General features: G+C 41.0%; 1 protein-coding gene across 1 annotated transcript in view; it reads left to right on the top strand.

Annotated features, from left to right (window-relative positions):
- Window positions 1-22,940, top strand: part of CDK6 (cyclin dependent kinase 6) — a 254,598-nt gene that overhangs the window by 65,629 nt on the left and 166,029 nt on the right. The window contains exon 2 of the mRNA XM_052638801.1: window positions 1,602-1,737. Within this exon, the coding sequence (XP_052494761.1) occupies window positions 1,602-1,737 (136 nt within the window). The remainder of the gene's footprint in view (window positions 1-1,601; window positions 1,738-22,940) is intronic.

The following is a 22,940-nucleotide window of genomic DNA, read 5'->3' as shown; positions in this document are numbered from 1 at the left end:
AAGTAGACAAAGTAGGGAAGAAATTTGGTTGATCTTAATTGATTTTACTGGAGTTGGAGAACTCACCCTAGGCTACCCAGAATTAAAACGTAGTTTGCATCTGGCTGTGAAGTATGTGTGTTTGTTGGTGGTGTTCACTCCATCTGATTTAACTTAATTATAGTGTTCTTTTAAAGTTTACTTTAGATTTACAGAGAAGTACCAAAGATTGTGGACCCCATCGATTGCAGAAATGGTGTAGAGTAGCATGGTGAACCAGCTAGGCATTAAAAATTTAAGTGGTAATGTACAAAGTGGCTAATTGTGAGTCAACCCTGCATTTTAGTACTTGGGTTATATGCACATTTACAGTTAGTTCATTTCTTTGAAGAAAGTGTTGTTTCATTTTAAAACTGGAAAGAACATAATAGAATAGAATTTTTATTATCCTTTTCTTAGTATTTATATTACATTCTTGTCCTGAAATTTATTTCCAGCTTGTTTATGGGTGGCGTGTTTAATTCTTTATATGTTTGGTGAGCATCTCATGTCCTCCCCCGCACACCTCCGTCACCCGCCCCCAGATGATGTCCTTTGACTGTTGAAACTAAAGGAGGATCAGTCCTTTGGCTTGAAAATTCTTTTGATTACTGAAGGCTTTGTTTTTAAAACTTAGATTTGGAATTGGTGGTAGGATTTTAGGGGATAAATTGAGTTCTCCCATCCGAACATAATTATAAAGTTTGTCAATCTGCCTTCATCATCTTAGGGCAGAATAGTTTGCCAACGCAACGTCTGCATCCCCCTCAAAAAAAATTAAAAATTCACAATTTTTATTAGCATGATATTTGGAGTTTTACAACAAAGAATTCATGCCCTTTCCAGGGCGATGATTGGATTGAGCAGGATGAGAACACTTTCTTAGAAATAAACCAGATTTCTCCATATTCTATTTTAATTACTTTCATAGGCATGATTTGAAGACCTTAAGTTCCAGGAAAATCAAAGTCGCAGAGTCCAGTGTCCTCAAAGAATGCCTAGTCTCTGTCTGTTCAATAATTCTTGACCTATGAGCTAAGAACCATATTTTTTATAGAGTCTGCAGTTTTTGAAACTATCTCCACCAGTACGTTCTCCCTAAGGTCTTAAGTAAGGAACTCTCCAAGCAGACATTCTTGTGTTGTTTTCTACTCGCCGCTGTGAATTTTCTCACCACTTAACCAAGTGCTCCTCTCCTGAGCTTTCGTATTAAAGGGTCAGACCCAGGTGGCATTAGTGATAAAGAATCTGCCTCCCAGTGCGGGAGGCACAAGAGACACGGGTTCAGTCCCTGGGCTGGGAAGATTGCCTGGAGTAGGGGATGTCTGCCTACTCCAGTATCCTTTCCTGGATAATCCCAAGGGCAGGGGGGCCTGGCAGGTGACAGTCCATGGGGTCCCAAAGAGCAGGACACGACTGAGGGACTAAGCACTAACAGGTAACCTTACATATTATCACAAGGATCGATCCAATCTAGCCTTTCCCCCCACCTTAATTTTGTGATCAAAGGATACGTGTAAGACTTACAGATGACTTCTTTTCGTATTACCACCTCCCTAATACTTCTTTCTTTTTCTTTTTAGGTTGTTTGACGTGTGTACAGTGTCACGAACAGACAGAGAAACCAAACTAACGTTAGTGTTTGAACACGTTGATCAAGACTTGACCACTTACTTGGATAAAGTGCCAGAACCTGGAGTGCCCACTGAAACCATCAAGGTACTAAGCGTCCTCTCTCTGCCTGGTCAAACAGTCACACTGTTATTTAAACTGCGGCATTCTTTCCTTATGAAAATTGCCTGAAGTAGAGCCTTTGGAACTTAATATATAGTTAAATATATCTAGTATGACTAAGTGGATGTTTAGAGAATGGGGTATATTCTAGCTCACTAATTTTAGAACTCGGTGGAAAAAACCCTTTAGTTCTAATATATATTAAAATTATTAGGAAATACCTGCTTGTACGTTATCTGGCCCTGAGCCTACAAAGTATAGTTTAGTAAGTATGTAAATAGCTCAGCCATTTTCTGATGGTTTGTGAACTCTGCTTTTTTCCCTCGCTCATAATACATTTATAGGAAGCCCAGAAGTGTCAGGTTCCATCCCAAACGCTTGCGATTCAAAGATGACTTAAGACTCCTTGGAGGTCAGCAAGCTAGATGCAGTATATTGACTCCAAATCTTTTCTGCCTTTAAGTCTAAAGGGAAGAGCTGCTTATAAAGCTTTATTGGTCTTACTTTGTTCTGCTTAATTGAACTTCCCAGTTATCTTTTAGAGCTCTGCACATATGTGCAGGTGTTCATGGAGACCTGTTTGCTTTTGTGAATTGGGTGAAGCAGACTCTTTACCTTATCATTCATTGTGTAGAAATGGCTTCTAGAATTCAGCAACATTTTAGATAGGAGTGAATAGCTAAAAATAGTTTACAGTCTGAACAGAGTAAGAGAGATCTTTTAGTGAGAGCTAGATGGGTTCCCAGTTTTGGTACATTGAATGATCTATTTATTTGGTTTTACACCAATCTAGAATTTATTTTCTCCCATCTGCCTTTCATAAAGAGAATGTGGTGCTCAGGAATGGTCTCATTGCTTCCTGAGCCGTGTCAAGGACAGTAAGGCCCTTTAACTGTAGGTATTCCTAATTACGGGTTTCCCAGGTGGCACAGTGATACAAGAATCTGCCTGCCATTGCAGAAGGCACCAGAGATGTGGGTCTGGGTCGGGAAGATCCCCTGGAGGAAGAAATGGCAACCCATCCCAGTATTCCTGCCTGGAGAACTCCATGGACAGAGGAGCCTGCTGGGCTACAGCCCGTGGGCTTGCAAAGACTCGGCCATGACTGAGCAGCTAGCAGATGCAGAAGCCTCATTACGTGTTCTTGGTCATTTTCTCTTCTATCTCTGCGTCCTCTTTCCTCCAGAATTCTTTTCCAGTCTTGTGACTTCAATTCTCTCCTTTATGAGTGTGTCCAAAATACTATGTTCAGCATGCAGGGCAGAACATAGCCCCATTCTGTGTACTCTGCTTTCTGGCCAAATTGGACTAATCCGCATCCTCTTAGTGTGGCTCACAGCTTCCTCCCTCCGAGGCCTTCCTCTCATTGCCGTTTCTTTGCCCCCCCCCCCACTACTAGCTATCTGCTCGCATTTTTCAGGGCTGACCCCAGATACCATTTGGCTAACTTTTACAGCTGGATGTGATCTCATTTGTCTTTTAGCACTTGTTCTACACCTCTCTTCCTCTTTATCATATTTTGTTCATTTGTGATTATTTGTGTCCTTATCTTACTTATTTGTTCATCTTTGTGTCCTGACAGTCCATACTCAGAGATTTATACACATAGGTACTCAATCAGTAAGACGCGTTGCCAGCCATTCTTCAGATATAATTAATTGCAAATTATTGTTTTTTTAAATGACTTCCAATAGCTTAAACATAGACTGTCAACACAAGCATTGGCTTCTTGTGATCTATTTCTATGTTCAAAAATTTCAGTTCAGTTCAGTCGCTCAGTCGTGCCCGACTCTTTGCAACCCCATGAATTGCAGCACACCAGGCCTCCCTGTCCATCACCAACTCCTGGATTTCACCCAAACTCACGTCCATCGAGTCGGTGACGCCATCCAGCCATCTCATCCTCTGTCATCCCCTTCTCCTGCCCACAATTCCTCCCAGCATCAGAGTCTTTTCCAATGAGTCAACTCTTCGCATGAGGTGGCCAAAGTATTGGAGTTTCAGCTTTAGCATCAGTCCTTCCAAAGAACACTGGGAGAGGTCAATTTTTTAAAAACAGTGAGACAAGGTAATCATTTGTTTACACCCTGCATTTCCAGCTACATAGGTCTTTTGAACTTCATGTTAAATTCTTCTAGGATGTTAGAGGCTGCTGAGTGGAATCATTTGCAAAAGTGGAAGTGAAAGTCGCTCAGTCGTGTTTGACTCTGCGACCCCGTGGACTTTAGCCCACCAGGCTCCTCTGCCCATGGGGTTTTCCAGGCAAGAATACTGGAGTGGGTTGCCATTCTCTTCTTCAGGGGATCTTCCCAACCCAGGGGTTGAACCCAGGTCTCCCGCATTGCGGACAGATTCTTTACCCTCTGAGCCACCCGGGGAACCTAAGAGCACTGGAGTGGGTAGCCTATCCCTTCTCCAGGGGATCTTCCTGATCCAGGAATCAAACCTGGGTCTGCAGGGGTCTCCTGTATTGCAGGCAAATTCTTTACCTACCAGCTGAGCTTCTGGGGCTTCCCATTTGCAACAGTATCAGTAGTTAGAACAGCTGATAAACTAAAATGATGTGCTTAAACTAAGGCTTGATCAGGCAAGAGGAGAAAATAAAGTGGAGTGGGGGAAATTCCACTTCCCCTCAAGGGTGGGGGTAGAGGGGTAAGCTGGATTAAATGAGGCACAGGCAGAAAGGTGGTCACCGAGGCGAGGAGGGAAGAGAAGTGGAGTAGGGGAGTGACCGAGCCAGGTTTCGGGAGCAGAGAATTGATGCTTATGAGCAGAAGCTTTTCATGAGGCAGCTTGTTGCAAGTATTTCTGAGTTCTTCACCTATCCACGGAAAGGGCGTGCCACTCCATTCTGTGCTGAACAGAAGATTCTCCTGGCGGCTGTTAAATGTCTTCAGGCGTCAGGGTCAACGCCACTCTCACAGAGATGGAGGCGGGGGCAAGGACTCTGGTTATTCAAGGTTTGTGGTTAATTGTGTATTAATGTTTTCATAGTAAAACGAAACTATAGTCAGGCAGTATTTCAGGCAGTTCATTTGTATGTTAATGCCTAATTGAACATCTTTCGACAACTTAAAAGACAGTCACAAGACACTTTCGTCTTCATCCTTAATTTTTTTTAATTGAAGTAAAGTTGACTTACAGGGCTGTGTTCGTTTCTGGTTTACAGTAAAGTGATTTAGTTACACATATATATATTCATTTTCATATTTTTTCCACTATGCTTTATTATAGAATACAGTAGGACCTTGGTGTTTATTTTATATATAGTAGTTGTATCTGCTAACTCCAGGCTCCTAATTTATCCCTACGTGCCCCATTTCCCTTTGGTAACCATTTTGTAAATAAGTCCACTAGTATCGTTTTTTTTTTTAATTCCACCTACAAGTGGTATCATATGATACTTGTCTTTCTCTACCTGACTTCACTTACTGTGATAATCTCTGGATCCCATCCTTGTCGCTGCAAACGGCAGTATTTATTCTTTGTTATGACTGAGTAATATTCCACTGTGTGACAGGTTGTTTCCCTGTCTTGGCTATTGTAAATAGTGCTGTGATGGACGCTGGGATACATGTATCTTTTCAAAGTAGAGTTTTCTCCAGATAAATGCCCATTCATCCTTAATTTAAAAAAATGTTGTTGAACTGTGCAGATCTACTTTCCTTTCTTATTAAATATAAGAATATAATGGTTTGGGGTTGGTTTGTTTTTTTTTTTTTTTAGAATTTGAGTGTTTTGAGATTCTTTAAGGTCATTATCGAAAACATGAGTAATCATTTATAAGTGCTGTAATACCATCAAGTGGAGAGTGGTTTTTTTTGGAAATGGATAGTTTTAAGTTCAATATATGATTGATATAAATTTATTTTTAATGAATACTTATATCTTTTGTATGTAAGCTGTTGTCTTTTTAAGCATTGGTATGCAGGATAAATAGCTGCTAAGCAGAAAGTTCTGGCTAATGGAATTTTTCGAACCTGCAGCCAGAGAACAGAAATATTTTGTTGTTGTACAGCTCACTTGTGAGAAGTCTTAGGAACTATATCAAGAGAATATTGTTATTATGAGGGACCTATTGGGAACATGGACTGAACTATTTATACAGAATGCTTTCTCATAATAGGAGTTTTTCTGAGTATACTTGTACAGACATTAATTTTACAGGGCGAGTTCTATGCTGGGCACTTTGAGGACACAAAACTGAATGAGTCATGAATCTTTGCTTAGGGGCCTTAGAATATAAGAGCACACAGCAGCCTGTGGGGCACTTCTCTATGGTTATATAAGTAGTTCATTGGTGTTCTCAAGTTTTAAAAAACCCACTTATTTATAAATAGACACAGTTTGTAGCTGATTCTTGCATTATGGTACCAAAATATTTTCTAAAATATTCTTCAAAATCATAAATTTATTGTCTTGCATATATCAGAACATGCCAAGTTTCAGAATAGGTAAGTAAATAGGTTAAATATTTTAACGTGAAATAGGCATAGAACAGAAAATCAAGGAGAGAGACCTCTTATTACGATGGTGTGAGCTGCGAGAATCGTCCTCCAGCGCCTGTCCCCCTCCGTGTCATCTTTGACACTGTTTCCCTGTCGGTCCTCCTTAATTTAGCATCTCACGAGTGCACGTTCAGGACATATATTGCACTTGGTGAGCTGTATTTGGTGAAACTAGGATGCTGTGTGGTCTCTGACTAACTGTTCCAGAGGCAAAATCTTTCTGTTCAGGACTGTTGTCATCAGTCTGTCTGTTAAAAAACACAACACACTGTTAAAACTAGAAGCTGAGCTTATCTTCTCAGTATACATACATCACATAGCAATTTTAAAATGCGTTTAAATACCATTTGTTTCTAAAAGGCAAAAGACTACCCCTGAAGCCCTAAGTATTCATGATGGTTGATAGTTGGTGAACTCATTAGAGGAAATCCGGACATTATCGTAGGGCTTCCCGGGTGGTTCAGACGGCGAAGGATCGTCCTGCAGTGCAGGAGACGCAGGTTCGATCCCTGGGTTGAGAAGATCCGCTGGAGAAGGAAATGGCAACCCACTCCAATGTTCTTGCCTGGAGAATTCCATGGACAGAGGAGCCTAGTGGGCTATCCATTGGATCAAAAAGAGTCGGGCACGACAGAGACTAACACTTTCACTTTTCCTTTGTCTTTATCATGTGGTCTGGACTGAACATTGTCGTTGAGAGACTGATGAGAATACAGTAAAATTATAGGTGGTTCTTTCCAACCTTTTAAAATGCTCTTCTCCCAAAAATGAATAAATAATCACCTTATCGTATTCATACTTGATCTTGAAATTTTCATCGCATTCTTTAATCTCTTTTCTTGATGTCCTAAGATACAGTCATTCATGCTGACGGTGACATTTGCATAAAGAGACCTCGACTGCTAAGCTGTGACGTAAACAAATACTCAGACTTTGCCTCATAGGCCGATCATTGCTGTATCTTGTTTTCCTCTTTGTAGTTCAGAATGTTTTTTGATCTCCTTAACTGTGGAGGAATTCAGTGCATCTGTTTAATTTGATCATTTGAGATTCAATATTATCTTCTTAGACTTCCTTGCTTAAACTTATGAGGCAATAACTGACACCTTGTGATTGTCTTATTCTTTTCTTTGGGGGTTCATAATATGTTTTGAGTATATGTGTTTATGTAGCACCTTTCACTTGTTGGTGGTGGGGCGGGGGGTGCTTTATAAGGAAAGAAAAAACAGCGGCTTCCAGATTGTTGGGTTTTCTCTTTCATGCCTTTATCTGCCACGGTGTGAGAAAGGATCAGAGAGAACTGTAAACGAATTCCCTCACTTTGCTCCTTTGTCATATGTAACTGCTACCCAGAAAAAGAACTGTATGGCAGGATATATACATGCTAAGTCGCTTCAGTCATGTCCGACTCTTAATGAGTCCATGGACTGTAGCCTGCCAGGCTCCTAAGTCTGTGGGGTTCTCCAGGCAAGCATACTGGAATGGGTTGCTGTGCCCTTCTCCAGGGTATCTTCCCAACCCAGGGATCGAACCCAGGTCTCCTGCATTGTAGGCAGATTCTTAACCACCTGGGCCACCGGGGAAGCCCATGAATACTGGAGTGGGTAGCCTATCCCTTTTCCAGGGGATTCTCCCGACGTAGGAATCGAACTGAAGTCTCCTTCATTGCAGGTGGATTCTTTACCAGCTGAACTACCAGGAAAGCCCATATGTATGTATGTGTGTGTATATATATGTGTGTATATATATATATATAATATGTATATATATATATATAATATATATATATAATATATATATATAATATATATATATATGAAGAAACTCCTGTGTAAAAATCTCACACTTTACATGCCTGCAAAATGTAATACCCTCTTTTATTAAACTGTCAGTTGGTCCTCAGACTTGCCTCTCTAGTACATTCTCTCTCCTGGTGTCTGACCCGGCTTCTCAACTATCTTTTAAGCTCTCTGAAGTCCCTGTGTCATTCTTTGGACATTCTGTACATGTAACGTGTCTTTCACAAGCAGAAATTCAAAGGCACTGAGAGCTCACAGAGAACACCAGCTGACTCTCCAAAACAGAGCACGGTTCTTTCAGCTCAAGACCACATGGCCTCTTTGGATGACTCAGTCTTGGAATAAAAATTATATTTTGTGCATGTATCTCTGTAACAGACAAATTCTACCGGGCTCGAGAAGGCTGAAAGACCTCAAGGTTTATGAGTCTGTGTGGGTCATTTTCTCTGCGAATTAGATTTCATTTTATCTTCGATTGAATGTTTCTTGGAGATTTCTGTTGGTTGTAACATTTTCAGTCGGAGATAAAATGTACTATTAAGTTTATGTTACAAAACCCAGACTTCAGAGACTGACACACACTCTTAATAGCACCTGTTTTCTGCCTCTGGGAAAGATCTGTTTTCATGAATAATATCTGCTTGCAGTAAACAGTGGCCCTGGTGTCAGGATGGGGTGGCCGGGACTGATTCATCTTTCTCCATCTGACATAATGCGAAGTGACTGCCTGGTCCTGTTACTCTGATGAGGAAAGCCCCCCAGAGCCGCCTCTCCTCTCACCCCTAAAGGAATCAAGCCATGGCCCCTCTCGGCTCCTGGTGGTCTCCACTTTGCCTGAATTATGAGCAGGTGATTTGTCTCATCTTTGCAGGACACAGAGCAAATTAACATGAAAATATCGCTTCCCAGAAAACAAGGCAGACTTGAATGCCCTGTCGCTGGCGGTCATTAGCCATCTGCCACCGACACTCATACCCTGTTTATCACATTTGAAATTCAGAGCAGATGTTGCATAATAAAGTGATCCCAAAAACAAGACGAGAAACTCAGTGAACAAATACTCCACAATGACGATAAGGGTCCTGGAAGGACATTTGTTTCAATCTGATATCAAGGCTGGACTTTGCTGAATAGACTGTGGGTTTTTCAAACACACACAGGCATGTGCACACACATCTCTCCTGGTGTTTAAAGGAAACTGCTTTTCAGAGTCACATGAAATAATTTTTTGAAGAAAGTGCATCCATGAAGGATGCCTGAGAGGACTGTTTAATAAGATTAAACAGTGGAATGTTACAGTAACACTAGTTCTGGTGCAGAGGACCTCAGCAGGCAGAGTTGGTTTTTACTCTAAGATGGGCCTCAACCTACAGCAATCTGCCTTGGAATAGCTCACGCCTGTGGTACAGTGGATTTCTCAGGGCTTTGTGACTTGCCAGCACGGTAGCCCGGATTTGCTTCTTGGCACTCAGAATCCTGTTCTCTCTACCCTCTGCCTCCCCTGCCCCGCACTGTCCCCACGCCCACTCTTTTCCCTCCTTGCCAGCACACACACAGACCCACTGTCGGCTTTCCCAGGGTCTCCGGAGCTCTGCCCCGGACCTTCCTCCTCAGTCCTGGGCCTTAGGCTCTCCTCCAGCCTGAGTCCTAGGAGCCTTTCCTTTACATTTCCCTGCCCTTCCACGTTAAGGTAACATTTTAGAGGATTGCTTATTGTAATGCTTTATCCAAACAATTTGTGCATGTTCTACATTGCGTTGGCAGGCGGGTTCTTTACCACTAGCACCACCTGGGAAGCCCCTTCTGCCCATCCTAGACCCTTAGTAAGCCTTTTAAAAAGCACGTCACTCATGCATTAATGATCATACTTAGAGGCATTCTGCTTTTTAAAAACCAGGTGTCTGAACTTTCATCAGGAATGTAACCTATGTCATAGTTTTTCTTTGTGGGAAGTCAGCTTGGAATGTAGACTTCTGACTCAAAAAAAAAAATGCCTTCTCTGAACAAACCACACCCTGGCCCACACCCTTACCTGGGTAGGTGCCCACTTTACCCCCCTACACATACACACACACAGAATTTGGGGGGATTTTTAAAAACAGGAACATCAGCTATAATGCTAAGCAGAAGTTAGGCAGCCAGCCTGGGAGTTGCTTGAGGTTGAAATCAAAGTGGCTCCAGCCACTGGCCACTGTCAACTCTAATAGGAGAGATGATCGGAAGGAAGCGAGTCAGCCCTGAGTTCACCTCAGATCTAGGGGGAAACCTAGGGTGAGTGACTACATCTGTAGTAACTTTCAGTAACTCTTCAGGGAGAACACTTTCAGACAGTCTAGATTTTGAGGACTCTCCCAGAAACAAATCCTTAAGCAACTTCCCAGGCCCTTGTAGTGGTTGAAAATATCAGAAAGAGGACAGAATTATGCAAATACATAATTATCTCAAAGTATAACAGATGATACTGTTATAGTATATATATATATATAAAACCTATATACTATATATAATATATATATTATTTAGATAATATGATTATCTAAACGTATAACAGTATAGTAAATTATAATAGAGTTATTTAGTGGGTGGGTTTGTTTTTTTTTCCCTAACAGGAAATGTGGGTTAGAAAAGAAAACCAAAAACTGGTGTCTTTCTAAAGGTACTGTAAGACTGACTCATTAAAATAAACACTGACTCACTAAAATAAACAAGTGACACTTTGATCAAGCTAATAATAGGTTAGTTGGAATCTCTTTAGAAAGTGCTTCCTCACCTTGGGCATTGAGTCTGTTTATAGAGCCCATGAAAAAGTTGCAGGCAGTGTATACCCAGTGTGTGTCCCTATGGTAACAGATGGTAGAGAGATGCTCCACATAGTAGAGGGATATTCCTCACCCAAGTTTAGAGTGTGCCTAAGCTGCCTGGTTAAAGTTTCTTCCCTGGCTCTCTTCCTCTAAATGTTGGAACAGTGGCGGCTTCTTTATCCTCAGCTCTCTTCTCTTCCCTGTCTACGCTTTCTGACCAGGTGATATCATTTAGTCCTGAACCTTCAGGTATCATTATTCTTTAGCCTGACCTTTCCCTCTTGCTCTGAATATATTATAATCAACCAGCTGCCTGATATCTTGGGACCAAAACATTACCCAAGAATCCTCTCCCCAACTCAGGCCTTCCCCATCTGCCCAGTTGTTTGAGCCCCCAAACCTAAGGATCCTTCTAGGTTTCTTTCTTTCCTTCACAATCTTCATCTAATTTCTTAGCAAGTACTTTTGGTTTTATCCCCAGAAGATAACCCCAGCCTGACTGCTTGCTTCTCAGCATCTTTGTTGCTAAAGCTCTAGTCTGACCCATCAAACCAGCTTTCTAATTCAGTATGCTGTTTTCACTCCTGTCCCTATGTAGCTCATCCTTCCTGTGACAACCAGAGGCACCTGATTGAAGCATAAACTAAAGTTATTACTCAGACTTCCCAGGTGGTCCAGTGGTTGGGAATCCACCTGCCAATACCGGGAGCATGGGTTTGATCTCTGTTCCAGGTGGATTCCACATAGTGCGGGGCAGCTGAGCCCGTGCACTACAGCTGCTGAAGACCGTGTGCCCTACAGCCCATGCTCTGAAATGAGAGAAACCACTGCAGTGAGAAGCGTGCCCGCTGCAGCTAGAGAGTAGCCCCTCGCTCCTTGCAGCTGGAGAAAGCCCGTGTGCAGCACTGAAGGCCCAGCCCAGCAAAAAATAAATAAACAAAAATTTAGAAAAAAAATTTAAGAGGTATTACTCCTCTGCTGAAAGCCACTTTTCTCCAGTGGTTTCCTGTGACCTACAGAATAAAGTCGAAAGTCCTGCCCTGCCTACTGCCCTTGTCCTCCCCTCCGCTCCCCGCCAGACCCTGTTCTGCTTCTGTGGCTCACTGTCCTTCAGCCACACCTGCCTTCTCTCTGTTCTTCCAGCATGCTTCCAGCTCAGCATGGGTACGTATTGTTCATTCTGTTTGGAATGCTACATGCCTCTCCCTCCCCAGCCCCACAGGAAGGGTGCCTATTTCTCGTCGTCTTAATGACTAATGACTTCTAATGTGATCACCTCACCTACCACTCCACCTCTACTCACAGTTGACCACGTTACACATGGTGCCCCATTTTATCTTCTTCACTACACTTGGCCGAAATGATCTCATTAATTTTTTTATGTTTGTTGTTTATCCTTCCCAACTGGAAGGTAAGAGCTTTGAAGTCTGAACCTAGTTTATTGTGCCGTCTCTAGTACTGTCTGGAATGTACAGAAGACCTTCAGTAAACTTGTTAGTAATAATATATCAATACCTGTATTTCAATGTTAGAGGGTTGATTACATCAGCACCTGCTTTCCCATTGTACAAGTGAGAAAGTTGTACTTTTTCAGGGATAGATTTGTATATATTTACTTTCCTATTATATGCATACATTTCCTATACATGTGCATATATAATAGAATAAATTATGCATATACCTGGCTTCCCAGGTGGCCCTAGTGGTAAAGAACTCACCTGCCAATGCAAGAGATGTAAAAGACATGAGTTTGATCCCTGGTAGGGATGATCCCCTGGAGGAGGGCATGGCAACCCACTCCAGTATTCTTGCCTGAAGAATCATCCCATGGACAGAGGAGCCTAGCAGGCTATATAGTCCATGGATCACCAAAGAGTTGGACACAACTTAGCAACTAAACAATAAAACATATACATATATATGCATATGCATATATATATATATATATAATAGAAAAGTAAGCGGAGAGTATGCCGTATTGTAACATATCTACCTGGTTCTTTCTTCATGCTGGGCAGAGACTGTGGACTTATCCATATCAACTAAGGAATTGCTTGCTTGGCTTGGCTTAGATACAGCCTAAAACCAGTAACTGATGTCCACTAGAACTATAATGCATTTTCTCCTTTAGTATTAATACTGACTTAACTAAATTCCAGAAGTCGCTTTCTTCATGCTGGGCAGAGACTGTGGACTTATCCATATCAACTAAGGAATTGCTTGCTTGGCTTGGCTTAGATACAGTCTAAAACCAGTAACTGATGTCCACTAGAACTATAATGCATTTTCTCCTTTAGTATTAATACTGACTTAACTAAATTCCAGAAGTCGCTCTCTTTCAATGTTTGCTAAGGGTGTTTTGTACTATGGATGGGAAACTGAGTCCAGTGAAGTGATTGATGCTGTGAATCTCAGAGCCCATTCTCATTTCTCAGGGGTGTATATAAATAAAAGATAATTTGCTACTGACACATTTTTAAAAATTTAAAGGTAAGTTTCCAGATGTTAACTGTTGTGGGCAAAGTTCTTTGTCATTCGCACCATGAGCAGTAGCAGCTTCCAAGAGTGAAGTTCCTTTTAAAAAATCTAATTGGAAATACTCTCCTAATCATTTGGATTTTTATCATTCTTATCCAGAAATTTCAGATACCCATGTGATTGTGGAGTTTGGAAGTCAAGAAAGCACATTCTACTAGAGCAGTTGCTAATAATTTATAGTCACTAAATTTTACATTAGTGAAAGGCAGCTAGAGAAAATATCCACCAGTTATCTAAGATTGTAACTTTTCCCTAAGGAAGGTGGAAAGGCTTAATCGATCGTTTCATTGCCGTTAAAATCATTATTGGTTCTATTAAATATTTGTTGAGAGGAATAAGGGCTTTCACAAACAGTTGTGCATTGAAGCCCATAAGGCCGACCCCATAATGGTAGTCATGAGAACCAGCTATCTCCAGCAAGTAAAATATTGTTGCAAATACTCTCATTCTGTACTTCCTCTTTCTTCTCATCACTCTCAAAGAGCAAGTTTGTCCACAAAGGTCGATTCCAGTGGAAAAATCAGATGAGGAGAGTTTGACCTGAGTTTGGATTCATGTATCTAAATCAGGGCTTGATGCATGCATCTGGACACTGCGACTTTTTCTTTTTTTTTAGTTCTTTATTAGGCTATGTCCGATCTTGGCTGCAGCACATGAGATCTTTCATTGCAATGCATGGACTCTCCAGTTCTGGCACCCGGGTTCCCTAGCTGCAGCATGCAGGCTTAGTTGGCTCCTCAGAATGTGGGATCTTAGCTCCCCAAACAGGGTTTGAACCCACATCCCTTGCACTGCAAGGCAGATTCTTAACTAATGGACTACCAGGGAAGTCCCACCTGTGACTATTGACATCTTAGGAAGTAAAAGAGAATTCTGTGGATATTAGAAATGATCAAGTATAAATCTAATCTTCAAAAACTCTAGCTACTACTGTACAGTGGAAACCTGATTTGGATGCCTGAAAAATAGACTAAACCAACAAAGTTTGCAGAAATGTGTCACCATCTGAAAGTGAGTCACTCAGTCATGTCCAACTCTTTGCCACCCCATGGACTATACCGTCCATGGAATTCTCCAGGCCAGAATACTGGAGTGGATAGCCTTTCCCTTCTCCAGGGAATCTTCCCAACCCAGGGATCGAACCCAGGTCTCCTGCATTGCGGGCAGATACTTCACCGGCTGAGCTATGAGGGAAGCCCCTAGATGGTGGTGTCACCATCTGCTAAGGGGTTAATGAAGTTAAATGTAATGCTCTTTCTCCAGGTGTGGCCAGTGAATCACCTGTGTAATCACCACCTGGGGTGCTCATTTAAATCTACAGCCTTGCCCTAAACTTAGTCTCAGAAGGGAGTTTCCAATAAGTACCCTCTGATGATGCCTAAAGACATTACTGTTTAAGAAATAGTCTCTTACAGTTTGACATATGACCCTACTTGGGAATGGAAAATGTCTTGAGATGACTCAGACCTTTGGAATATCTGCCTGCTTGTGCGTAGGTGGCCCCAGCCTTTCAGAGGACTCTAAGCCCAGGTGAATCAGGTGTGGCATTTTAACTAAAGTCGTCCGTATATACTTATTTAAAAGCACTGATATTTTATTGCTTAAGATGATCTATTGGAAAGTGCTAACTCATTGATATGAATGAACAAGAAGATGCTTAGGAACATGAGAATTCTAACGAGAAATTCTTAAACCACCCAGAAAGCTACTCTTAAAAAAAGTTCATGAAAGCTACTCTTTAAAAAAGTTCATGATACATCATAATTTGACCTTTGAAAGATGTTTTTTGTTTCCTTTTGCTTAATGTTCTCACAGTTCTCTGCGGTCCTAAATTAGTAAACCATTACCAGATTTGCACATGTAACTGATCAGAATTCCTAACCCTGTTCTATTGATGAGGAACCAAGACTGTGTGAAACCTAGGGGGATCATAGGTGGAGATTTTCTAGTGCTGACGCTAATGTGGCCAGAGTGTTCAGGTGCTTACTTTGAGGCTCATGCATTAGAAGATACGAGTGCTCAGAATTTCTTCCACTTGTGGTTCTAAGCCTTTAGCAAATATAAGCTAGTAGCTTTGTTGATTTTTATATTTACTATTGCTCTCTGCTGTCCCTGACCATACTTGTTCATTTTTCCTTTCTTGGACAAAACCAAAGAAATATTTATCATTCTACACTAGTATAGTCACAGCACTTTTAGATTGGAGAGCTAAAATAGAACATAGCAGAGGATTGGGGACCAGAGGGCACAGGAGGTTTCACTCTGAATTAAGTTTAGAAACTGCAGTGTTAAAAGGTTTAAGTCTAGGGACTTCACAGGTGGTCCAGTGGTTAAGGCTCCATGCTGCCAATACAGGGGGCATGGGTTTGATCCCTGGTTGGGAAACTAAGACCCCACATGCCATGTGGTGAGGCTAAAAGAGTTAAAATTATGAGTTCCAGATTTTAAAAACAATTTCTTTAAAAGGTTTAGGGCTACCCTGAGTGATCAGATACTGATTGATCTGGAAACATATCCTTAATTGAAGTTGTTCTGTGAACGTTTAGCTCTGTTGCTATGTTGGAACAATTACTGAACACTTAATGAATATTTTAGTCTCACTATCACATTTTATCATTTAAATCTGGAACTCACCATCACCCATAGCTGAAGACCTGAAGTGTTACTGAGACAGAGGTGGTATAAAAGCTGCAAGTGAGGGTTCTGCTTCCCTCTATAAAAATAGATTCCAAATCAGGAGGGTGAGGGTACAAGAAGAGGGAGGACGTAGGTTTGTGGTAACAACAGCAAAATTGATTTAATGGGCCCCAGGGGAAAAAGAAATATATGTACTCTCAGTAAATACCCAAAAGTTAGCTCTTTCTTAGAAGTATGTGATACCACGTGTAAATACCTAAAACATTACATAACTAACTTTTGTTTTCCTCATTACGATTCTTACTCTAGTCTCGTGGCAATTTATCTTGTAGACCTGAAGTCCTTGAGTGTTTCAACCAGATAAAGATAGCTTGATTCATGTCTTCAGTGCAAAACTCCATGAATCCAAATAAATGAAAGTCAAAGACATAAATGTTGGTTAAGCTTTGTCTTGGGCATCATGTGTTCTAAATGTTGCCACTGTATTAACGGCCCTTGATATATATCTCGTCATTGCTGTGAGATCTTGATAAAAAACAGGAGTTGGGAAGAAAGTGAAATATAAATTACATTAGAATGAATTAAGAAAGGAGTTGCATTTTGGTGTTCTACCAAACAGGGAGATTTATGAAAGCATCACACACCAAGAGAAAGGACTTCTTTCCTTTTCTGTCTCAACTCCATCACTTTCACCACCACGGTTTCATAGGACTTCTTACTTTATTTATCACCAGGTTCCATAATTAACATATGGTTCATGTTATTGATTTCTCAGGTTTCAAAGTAAAATAAATTGAGCTTTCTTCCACATTTAGAATATACAGTTTTTTTAAGGAACTCTAAACAAAGACATGCATTATTTGTAAGTTAGAGAGCAGCTGCCAGAAAACAGAAAATTAGGAATGGAGTCATGGGTGAAATAATGGAGATACTGTTCAGAGGTAACCCTTTGTGTGGCAGGAAATTTTCCTTAGAAAAGAGACAGCTGAGTTTGCTTGTAAATTTTGCTAGAAACAGTCCTGATTTAGTAACATTTAGTGCTGGTTAGGAGGCTGAAGACAGCCTTTCAGCTTTGGACACTGAGCAAGCATTCTCTTGTGTGGTTTTGCATAAGCTCTATAAACACTTTATAGTTTTAAAAGGTATGTGTATATGGAGGGCGACACTATTAATTTTTTGATGAATAGAATAATATATCAACTATCAAACCAGAGAGTATTCTAAGCATAAAACAGTAGAAATGATCACAAAGGAAACAATTCATAGATTAGATCCTAAACATTTTAAACTTAAAATATTACAAATAGAACTAAAAGGCAAATAAAATATTTGCCAAAAGTACAGCAGAGGTTTCATATCCTTAACATACAAAAAAGCCTTAGAAACCAATAAGAAAAAGAAAATTATCTAATTTAGATATAAATAAAGACCATTAACAGACAGATCACAAAGAAATGATACATAGACCCAGAATGGTTGGTAGAAGTATATTCTACTGCACAAATAATCAGTGAAATGTACATTTAAATCAGAAGGTACCATAATAGGAGATGATTAAATGAATTATGAAAATGCATTTAACAGAATAATGTTTCAAAGAGGCTTATTGTTTAAGAATTGCCTAAAGAAAGATGATATTCATCTTTATTATCTATGTATATAATATGATCCCAACTTTGAAATGTATTTCAAATATATGTATAGAAAACTAGAAGGCAATATGCTAACATACTAAAAGTGTCTTTGTTACGGTATTACGGGTTTTTGGGGGTTTTTTGGTCTAAAATGATCACGTACATTAAGCCATATGAAGTTGTCAGTGGTTGACTGCTTTTGCCCAGTAAAAATGGCAATTTAATATATTTCAACCTAGTATTTTTATCATCTGACCAAAGGGTGTTATAACTTGTGCTTTAGTGGGGAATGCCTTCTGTTACAGAAAAGTTGAAGTCCTTTTGTCTGAATCTTTTCCTGAGCCCAGCATAAGAATTAGCAACATAATATCATGTCATTTGTTGTTAGGCAACACAATAGAGCAGACTTGTAAAATAGTCAATGTGTGTATATTGAAAACATGTAGTACGTGATTATTGATGATGATGATGATATGGATAAGGGCATAGATGTTAAAAGACTGGAAAAAAAATGATGTGATTGATTTTCTAATAAGACCCCCTGACACTATTGTTACTATCCCCTTTAATCTTTTTGGCATTTTACCGTTAAATAGTATAAATAGGCAATGGAGGAATTTCATTCTGTTGTAAATGGAAGCAATTGCTGGTGAGTAGTAAACTTTTAAACTTAATATCTGCCCTTAGAATAAAGTAAAGTTACAAGCCTGTTTTTACTACAGTGGCAGGTACTGGTGTGGGTTTCTTTAATGATCTCTTGGTCATTAAATATTTTTCACTATTTTTTACATGAAATCAACTTTCAGTCCTCTTGTTACAATGAGCTTATAACACTTAGAGTGGAAGCCCAGTATATAGTTTAGCAAAGAATTTTTAGGACTATGCGTTATTCTGTGCCTGCTAAAAAAGGAATATTTCTTTTTAAACCGTGAATCGACATGCACCAGGAGATTGCTCACAAATAGACAAGATGCTGTGAATGCAGAATTAGTTTAATAAACAAGTGTTAGATGTCTTTCCAGTTTTTCTTGAAGTAAATTATTTAATTTGAGACTCAAAATGCCAACAGCGGTCTTGGTAACATGTACTTGCCTTAAAATAGTGTGAATAATTCCACCATCCACTCCAAGACAGCCCTACATTTTTTCAAAATTAAAGGGGGACAGTGGCAAAGGGAATTTGAATATATGTTTATTCTTATTATTTTTGAACCATTCCTTAAAGCATATTGTCTTCGCCCATTGTGGCCTTTTGAACATATGAGGATGAAAACAGACCAGGCTAGATGATAGCAATGAAAACTGTTGAGGATAAGATGTTTATAGAAAGATGAACACTGCAGCTTTGGTGGTCCTCTTGTTGGGTTTAGAAAACAGCATCACCTGACACACTCAGAATAGCTTGGATCCCATACTGAATCCTTGGTACAGTAGGTAAAATTGCTGTGTTTCAACTGAGCCCTGTGAGCCCCTAAGCACATTCTCTGAAGACAAAGACACAGCAATTCTTGATGATAACCTCAAATACTGGGTAGGAGAGAGTCCCATTTCACTTGGAGAGAAACCACTGAGCTTTCTTTCCTCCAGCAGAATAACAAAGTCCTAGACCCTGATGATTGATGAGCATGTTGCCAGGGGAAACGGACTGGAAAATCATCGCCTTGTCTTTTACTTGCCACAGGAAAGCCATAACAGAGATCTCTATTCTTCTCGTTCTGATAAGATGCCTAACGAAGCATCAGGAAGGGTCATGAAGCCTGGAAGTGTGTTATATCCAGCTGCTTCTTAAAATCCAACTCACAGTTCCCTAACTCACAGATGGAACATGTGTGCAGGTCGATAGCCTTTGACACGCCATGCAGCTTTTTTGACCATTATACTGTGTGGCCTTTGAGCTGAGAGAGGCTGTTTTAATAAGTACAGGTATCCTCTGTTTAACCTAGAAATATGCATTTCAAAATATATCTGTGCAATGAGATTCCATATGTAGCATTCTTTTACTCCATCTGGCATTATTAAATTGGCTATTTATAGGCTGGAAAAACTTGGGAGCTCAGAAATGAAAACTAGGGCTAAATTTGTAAATGCAAATAATATTTTAACTAATAAACACTGTGAGAGGCACCCCCTGCCCCCAAGCACACCTCCTGCCGAACTTCATGTAAGGCTGCAGAGAGCTGTGGGCATCACATTGCAAGCCCAAGATTTCATGAGCATTTGTCTTCAGGAAGCCCTGAGAGATTCAGACTCAAGAGCAGGCAGGCAGGCAGTTACATGAGAGGGAATGTCTGAATTTGTTTGGGATTCCTGTATATTGAGGTTTCCACATTGATCTTGGCAAAAGGGGACCTGTTATTTAGGCTGTAGGTTCTCAGCACTGTTTGAATTTTCATTAGGATACTACTTTGTTGTTAGAAAGCATGCGCAGTGAACGCGAAAAACAGACTCAGGTAGCCTTATATAGTATATTTTGGAAATGTGTTTGTTTAAGGGATTAGGGTTTCTACTTCCATGACTTCTTCCTCTGTATTTTTTCCAGGCCTGCATTCCAGTTCTGAGTTGGAAACATTGTAAACCTTTCCTAAATTATACTTATGGAAACAACAGCCCATCCACTAGTTATTCCCATAGCCTTTATGTGCTAGAGGTGGGCTTGCAGACTGTTTCATTCTTTGTCGGGTCTTGTACTTCCTGCCTGAGTGACTTGGAGACTTTTGTTCATTCCATTCATTTGTAGAAAGCGAGATGGCTAAAGAATGATGTTCCTGAGGCTGCCAATCTAACGCTGGCTTTGAGAAGTCCTCTCAGAAGTGAAAACAGTGTCTTTTCTCCCCCTGGGCCAACCTGGTAACACTGCAGGTTATTTCCGTTTCTCCTCCCATTCTTCCTTCCCCGAAAACAAGAGGCCTGTGGAACTGAGATCAAAACTTCCACATTGTTCACTTGCTGAATTTCGTGGTTGCTGCAAGTATTCCCTATGTTCTCAGAAACTGCCTACATCTTCACTTTGGTTAGCACACTGTATGTAAAAGTGGGGATGAAAGAGAAAGTGAATTGAACAGATTCTAGTTTGTTTGTTTTTAAATATTTATCGTTTGGCCGTCCCAGGTCTTAGTTGCTGCACGCAGGATCTTCGATCTTCATTGCAGCTTTATTTGTGAAATGTTCTAAGATGTACTTCCCCAGGACTCCTGCATTGGGAGTGTGGAGTCTTAGCACCTGGGCCACCAGGGAGGTCCTCAGATCCTTGTTTCTATGAGAGTATCTGCTCCTTCAGAGCACCCCAGTCTCACTCCGTGCTGTGCCCAAACACAAAATTGAGTCGCTCTTTCTTGTGCCTTTCTGAGGCACATGCCCTGAGGGCCTCCCCAGTTGATTATAAAACACTTACCAGTACAGTTTTCCCATTCCAGCTTTCTATCTTTCACCTCCAACTTGACTTTTGAGTCATACACAATGTCATAGTTAGGTGATGTTTCTGCTCGCCCTTCCCTCCCTTTAAAAAAAAAAATGTATGTGCCTTGATTTGTTCTTCTGGGCCGAAATCAGCATGGCCAAGTCTATAACAGAGACACCATTTAAGTGCCCACCGACTGAGCTTGAATCTTGATTACAGAAAGAGGAGAAAGCGAATCTTGCCAAGATGGGGGCAGATTCCCCAACCTTGCAAAACGTTGCAGAGGATTAATGGGCTTGAACTGGAGATTCTTTTGTGCATGTACTTGTATATGTGAGAAAGAGGGGGAAAAAATACTCCATGCATAGAATTTTTAAACTGGGCAGCCCCATGGTAGTTCTCTAGAGGCAAGAGATACCCTGCTGGCTCGTGGGCCTACTGGAAAAGCATCCTTGGAGACAGATCTCACGTGGCTTCCTTGTGCCTGAAGGATGTTCCTCCCCGAGCTTGTACCTGAGAAGGCTTTGGGAGAGGAATCCTTCTTCTACCCAAAGTACCGTGGAGACTGGGGTCCTGCAGTTTGCCACTCAGGAAAATAAACCGGCATATGAACTCGCAGCAAACCTTACGTCCTTGGTTGGAAGCGGTTTGTAAAGCGTTTTCTTCCTGGTCTGTGCGCCCCGCATTGTTTCGGCTCCTCTCATCACTGACCAGCTGGCTTGTTGGTGAATAGAGCTGTGGGCCCCTCGCCATGTTTCATGTGAGGTCTTGGCTGGGTGGCAAACAGGCAGCCTGTAGCCAGTGTCAGCAATTCAGGAGGAATTGGCACAGCAGTGTCCCCATTAATTTCTGCTTGTCACATACTGTCATGCAAGTTACACCAGAGAGGAAATGACCGTTAAAAAAAAAAAGGTACCCTTGTGGCACTGGGTCCCCTCCAGACGTTCCCCGAGGTTAAACAAGTGGATACAATTTGCTCTACACAGACAGCTGCAGGGAAGGGAAAGCCTAGAAGGGGGCCCCCAGCGATGTGTCTTTCCTGTTAGCAAGGAGTGTCAGCTATCAACATCTGCCATATTTTAACCCTTCAAAGGGACCGGTAAATTAAGGGGAGCTATTATCCCACGCTCTGCTGATCGTCATCAATCATAATGCCTGGGGAAATTACCACAGAGCTGCTGCCTTGGTGGCAGGTTTTGTCCTTGCAGGCAGTGTTTTTTTTCTTTTTTTTCATTTTTGTTTTTGCCGGGAGCAGAGCAGGGTGGCGGGGGCAGAGAGGGTGAGGGGAAACTGGCTCTTTAATCGTTGGTAATTTACTGCCCACAGGGAAGGGGGCTAGAGTGGCAATAAACTCTTCTTCGGTTCAAACCGAAGTCATTAAAATTGGTGGACTCCAGACGGCTTCCATTTCCAAAGAGATCCATCTTGCTGACTGACTTTTGTCGAGCCGTCTTCTCTGAGAGTGATGGCGGCTTTTAGAACACAAATAAGAGCTTTTGGGAAATGAGAACCAGTTTTTGAGGAGAAGGGCAGTCCAAGATGAGAAAAGAAACTCGAAAATAAAGTAGAGGCTTCCAAAAACTGAGTTGTTTTTTTTTTTTTAAGATTGAAATGATTAAGCTGCTGTGATGCAAAAAGTGTCCTGACGAACCTTTGTAAGCACATTCTGTGCTTCGGGATAGATTTGTCTGGTGAAAATCTGATTGGCAGTGTGGAGGGAAGGGTGAATGAGACAGTTGCATGTGAAATTTTGTTTATTAAAGCATACTCATTTGGGCTCATCATTAAAACTGGGGGGTGGGGAGGCGAGAATGGTTCGTTACCGTGTTTTAACCCCAGCAGGTATTGGGTTTGTATTTGTGTACTTAGGACTTT

Source organism: Budorcas taxicolor, chromosome 4 (assembly GCF_023091745.1).
Source record: "Budorcas taxicolor isolate Tak-1 chromosome 4, Takin1.1, whole genome shotgun sequence".
Taxonomy (NCBI): Eukaryota; Metazoa; Chordata; class Mammalia; order Artiodactyla; family Bovidae; genus Budorcas; species Budorcas taxicolor.
This window is presented reverse-complemented; position numbering and strand designations above follow the sequence as displayed.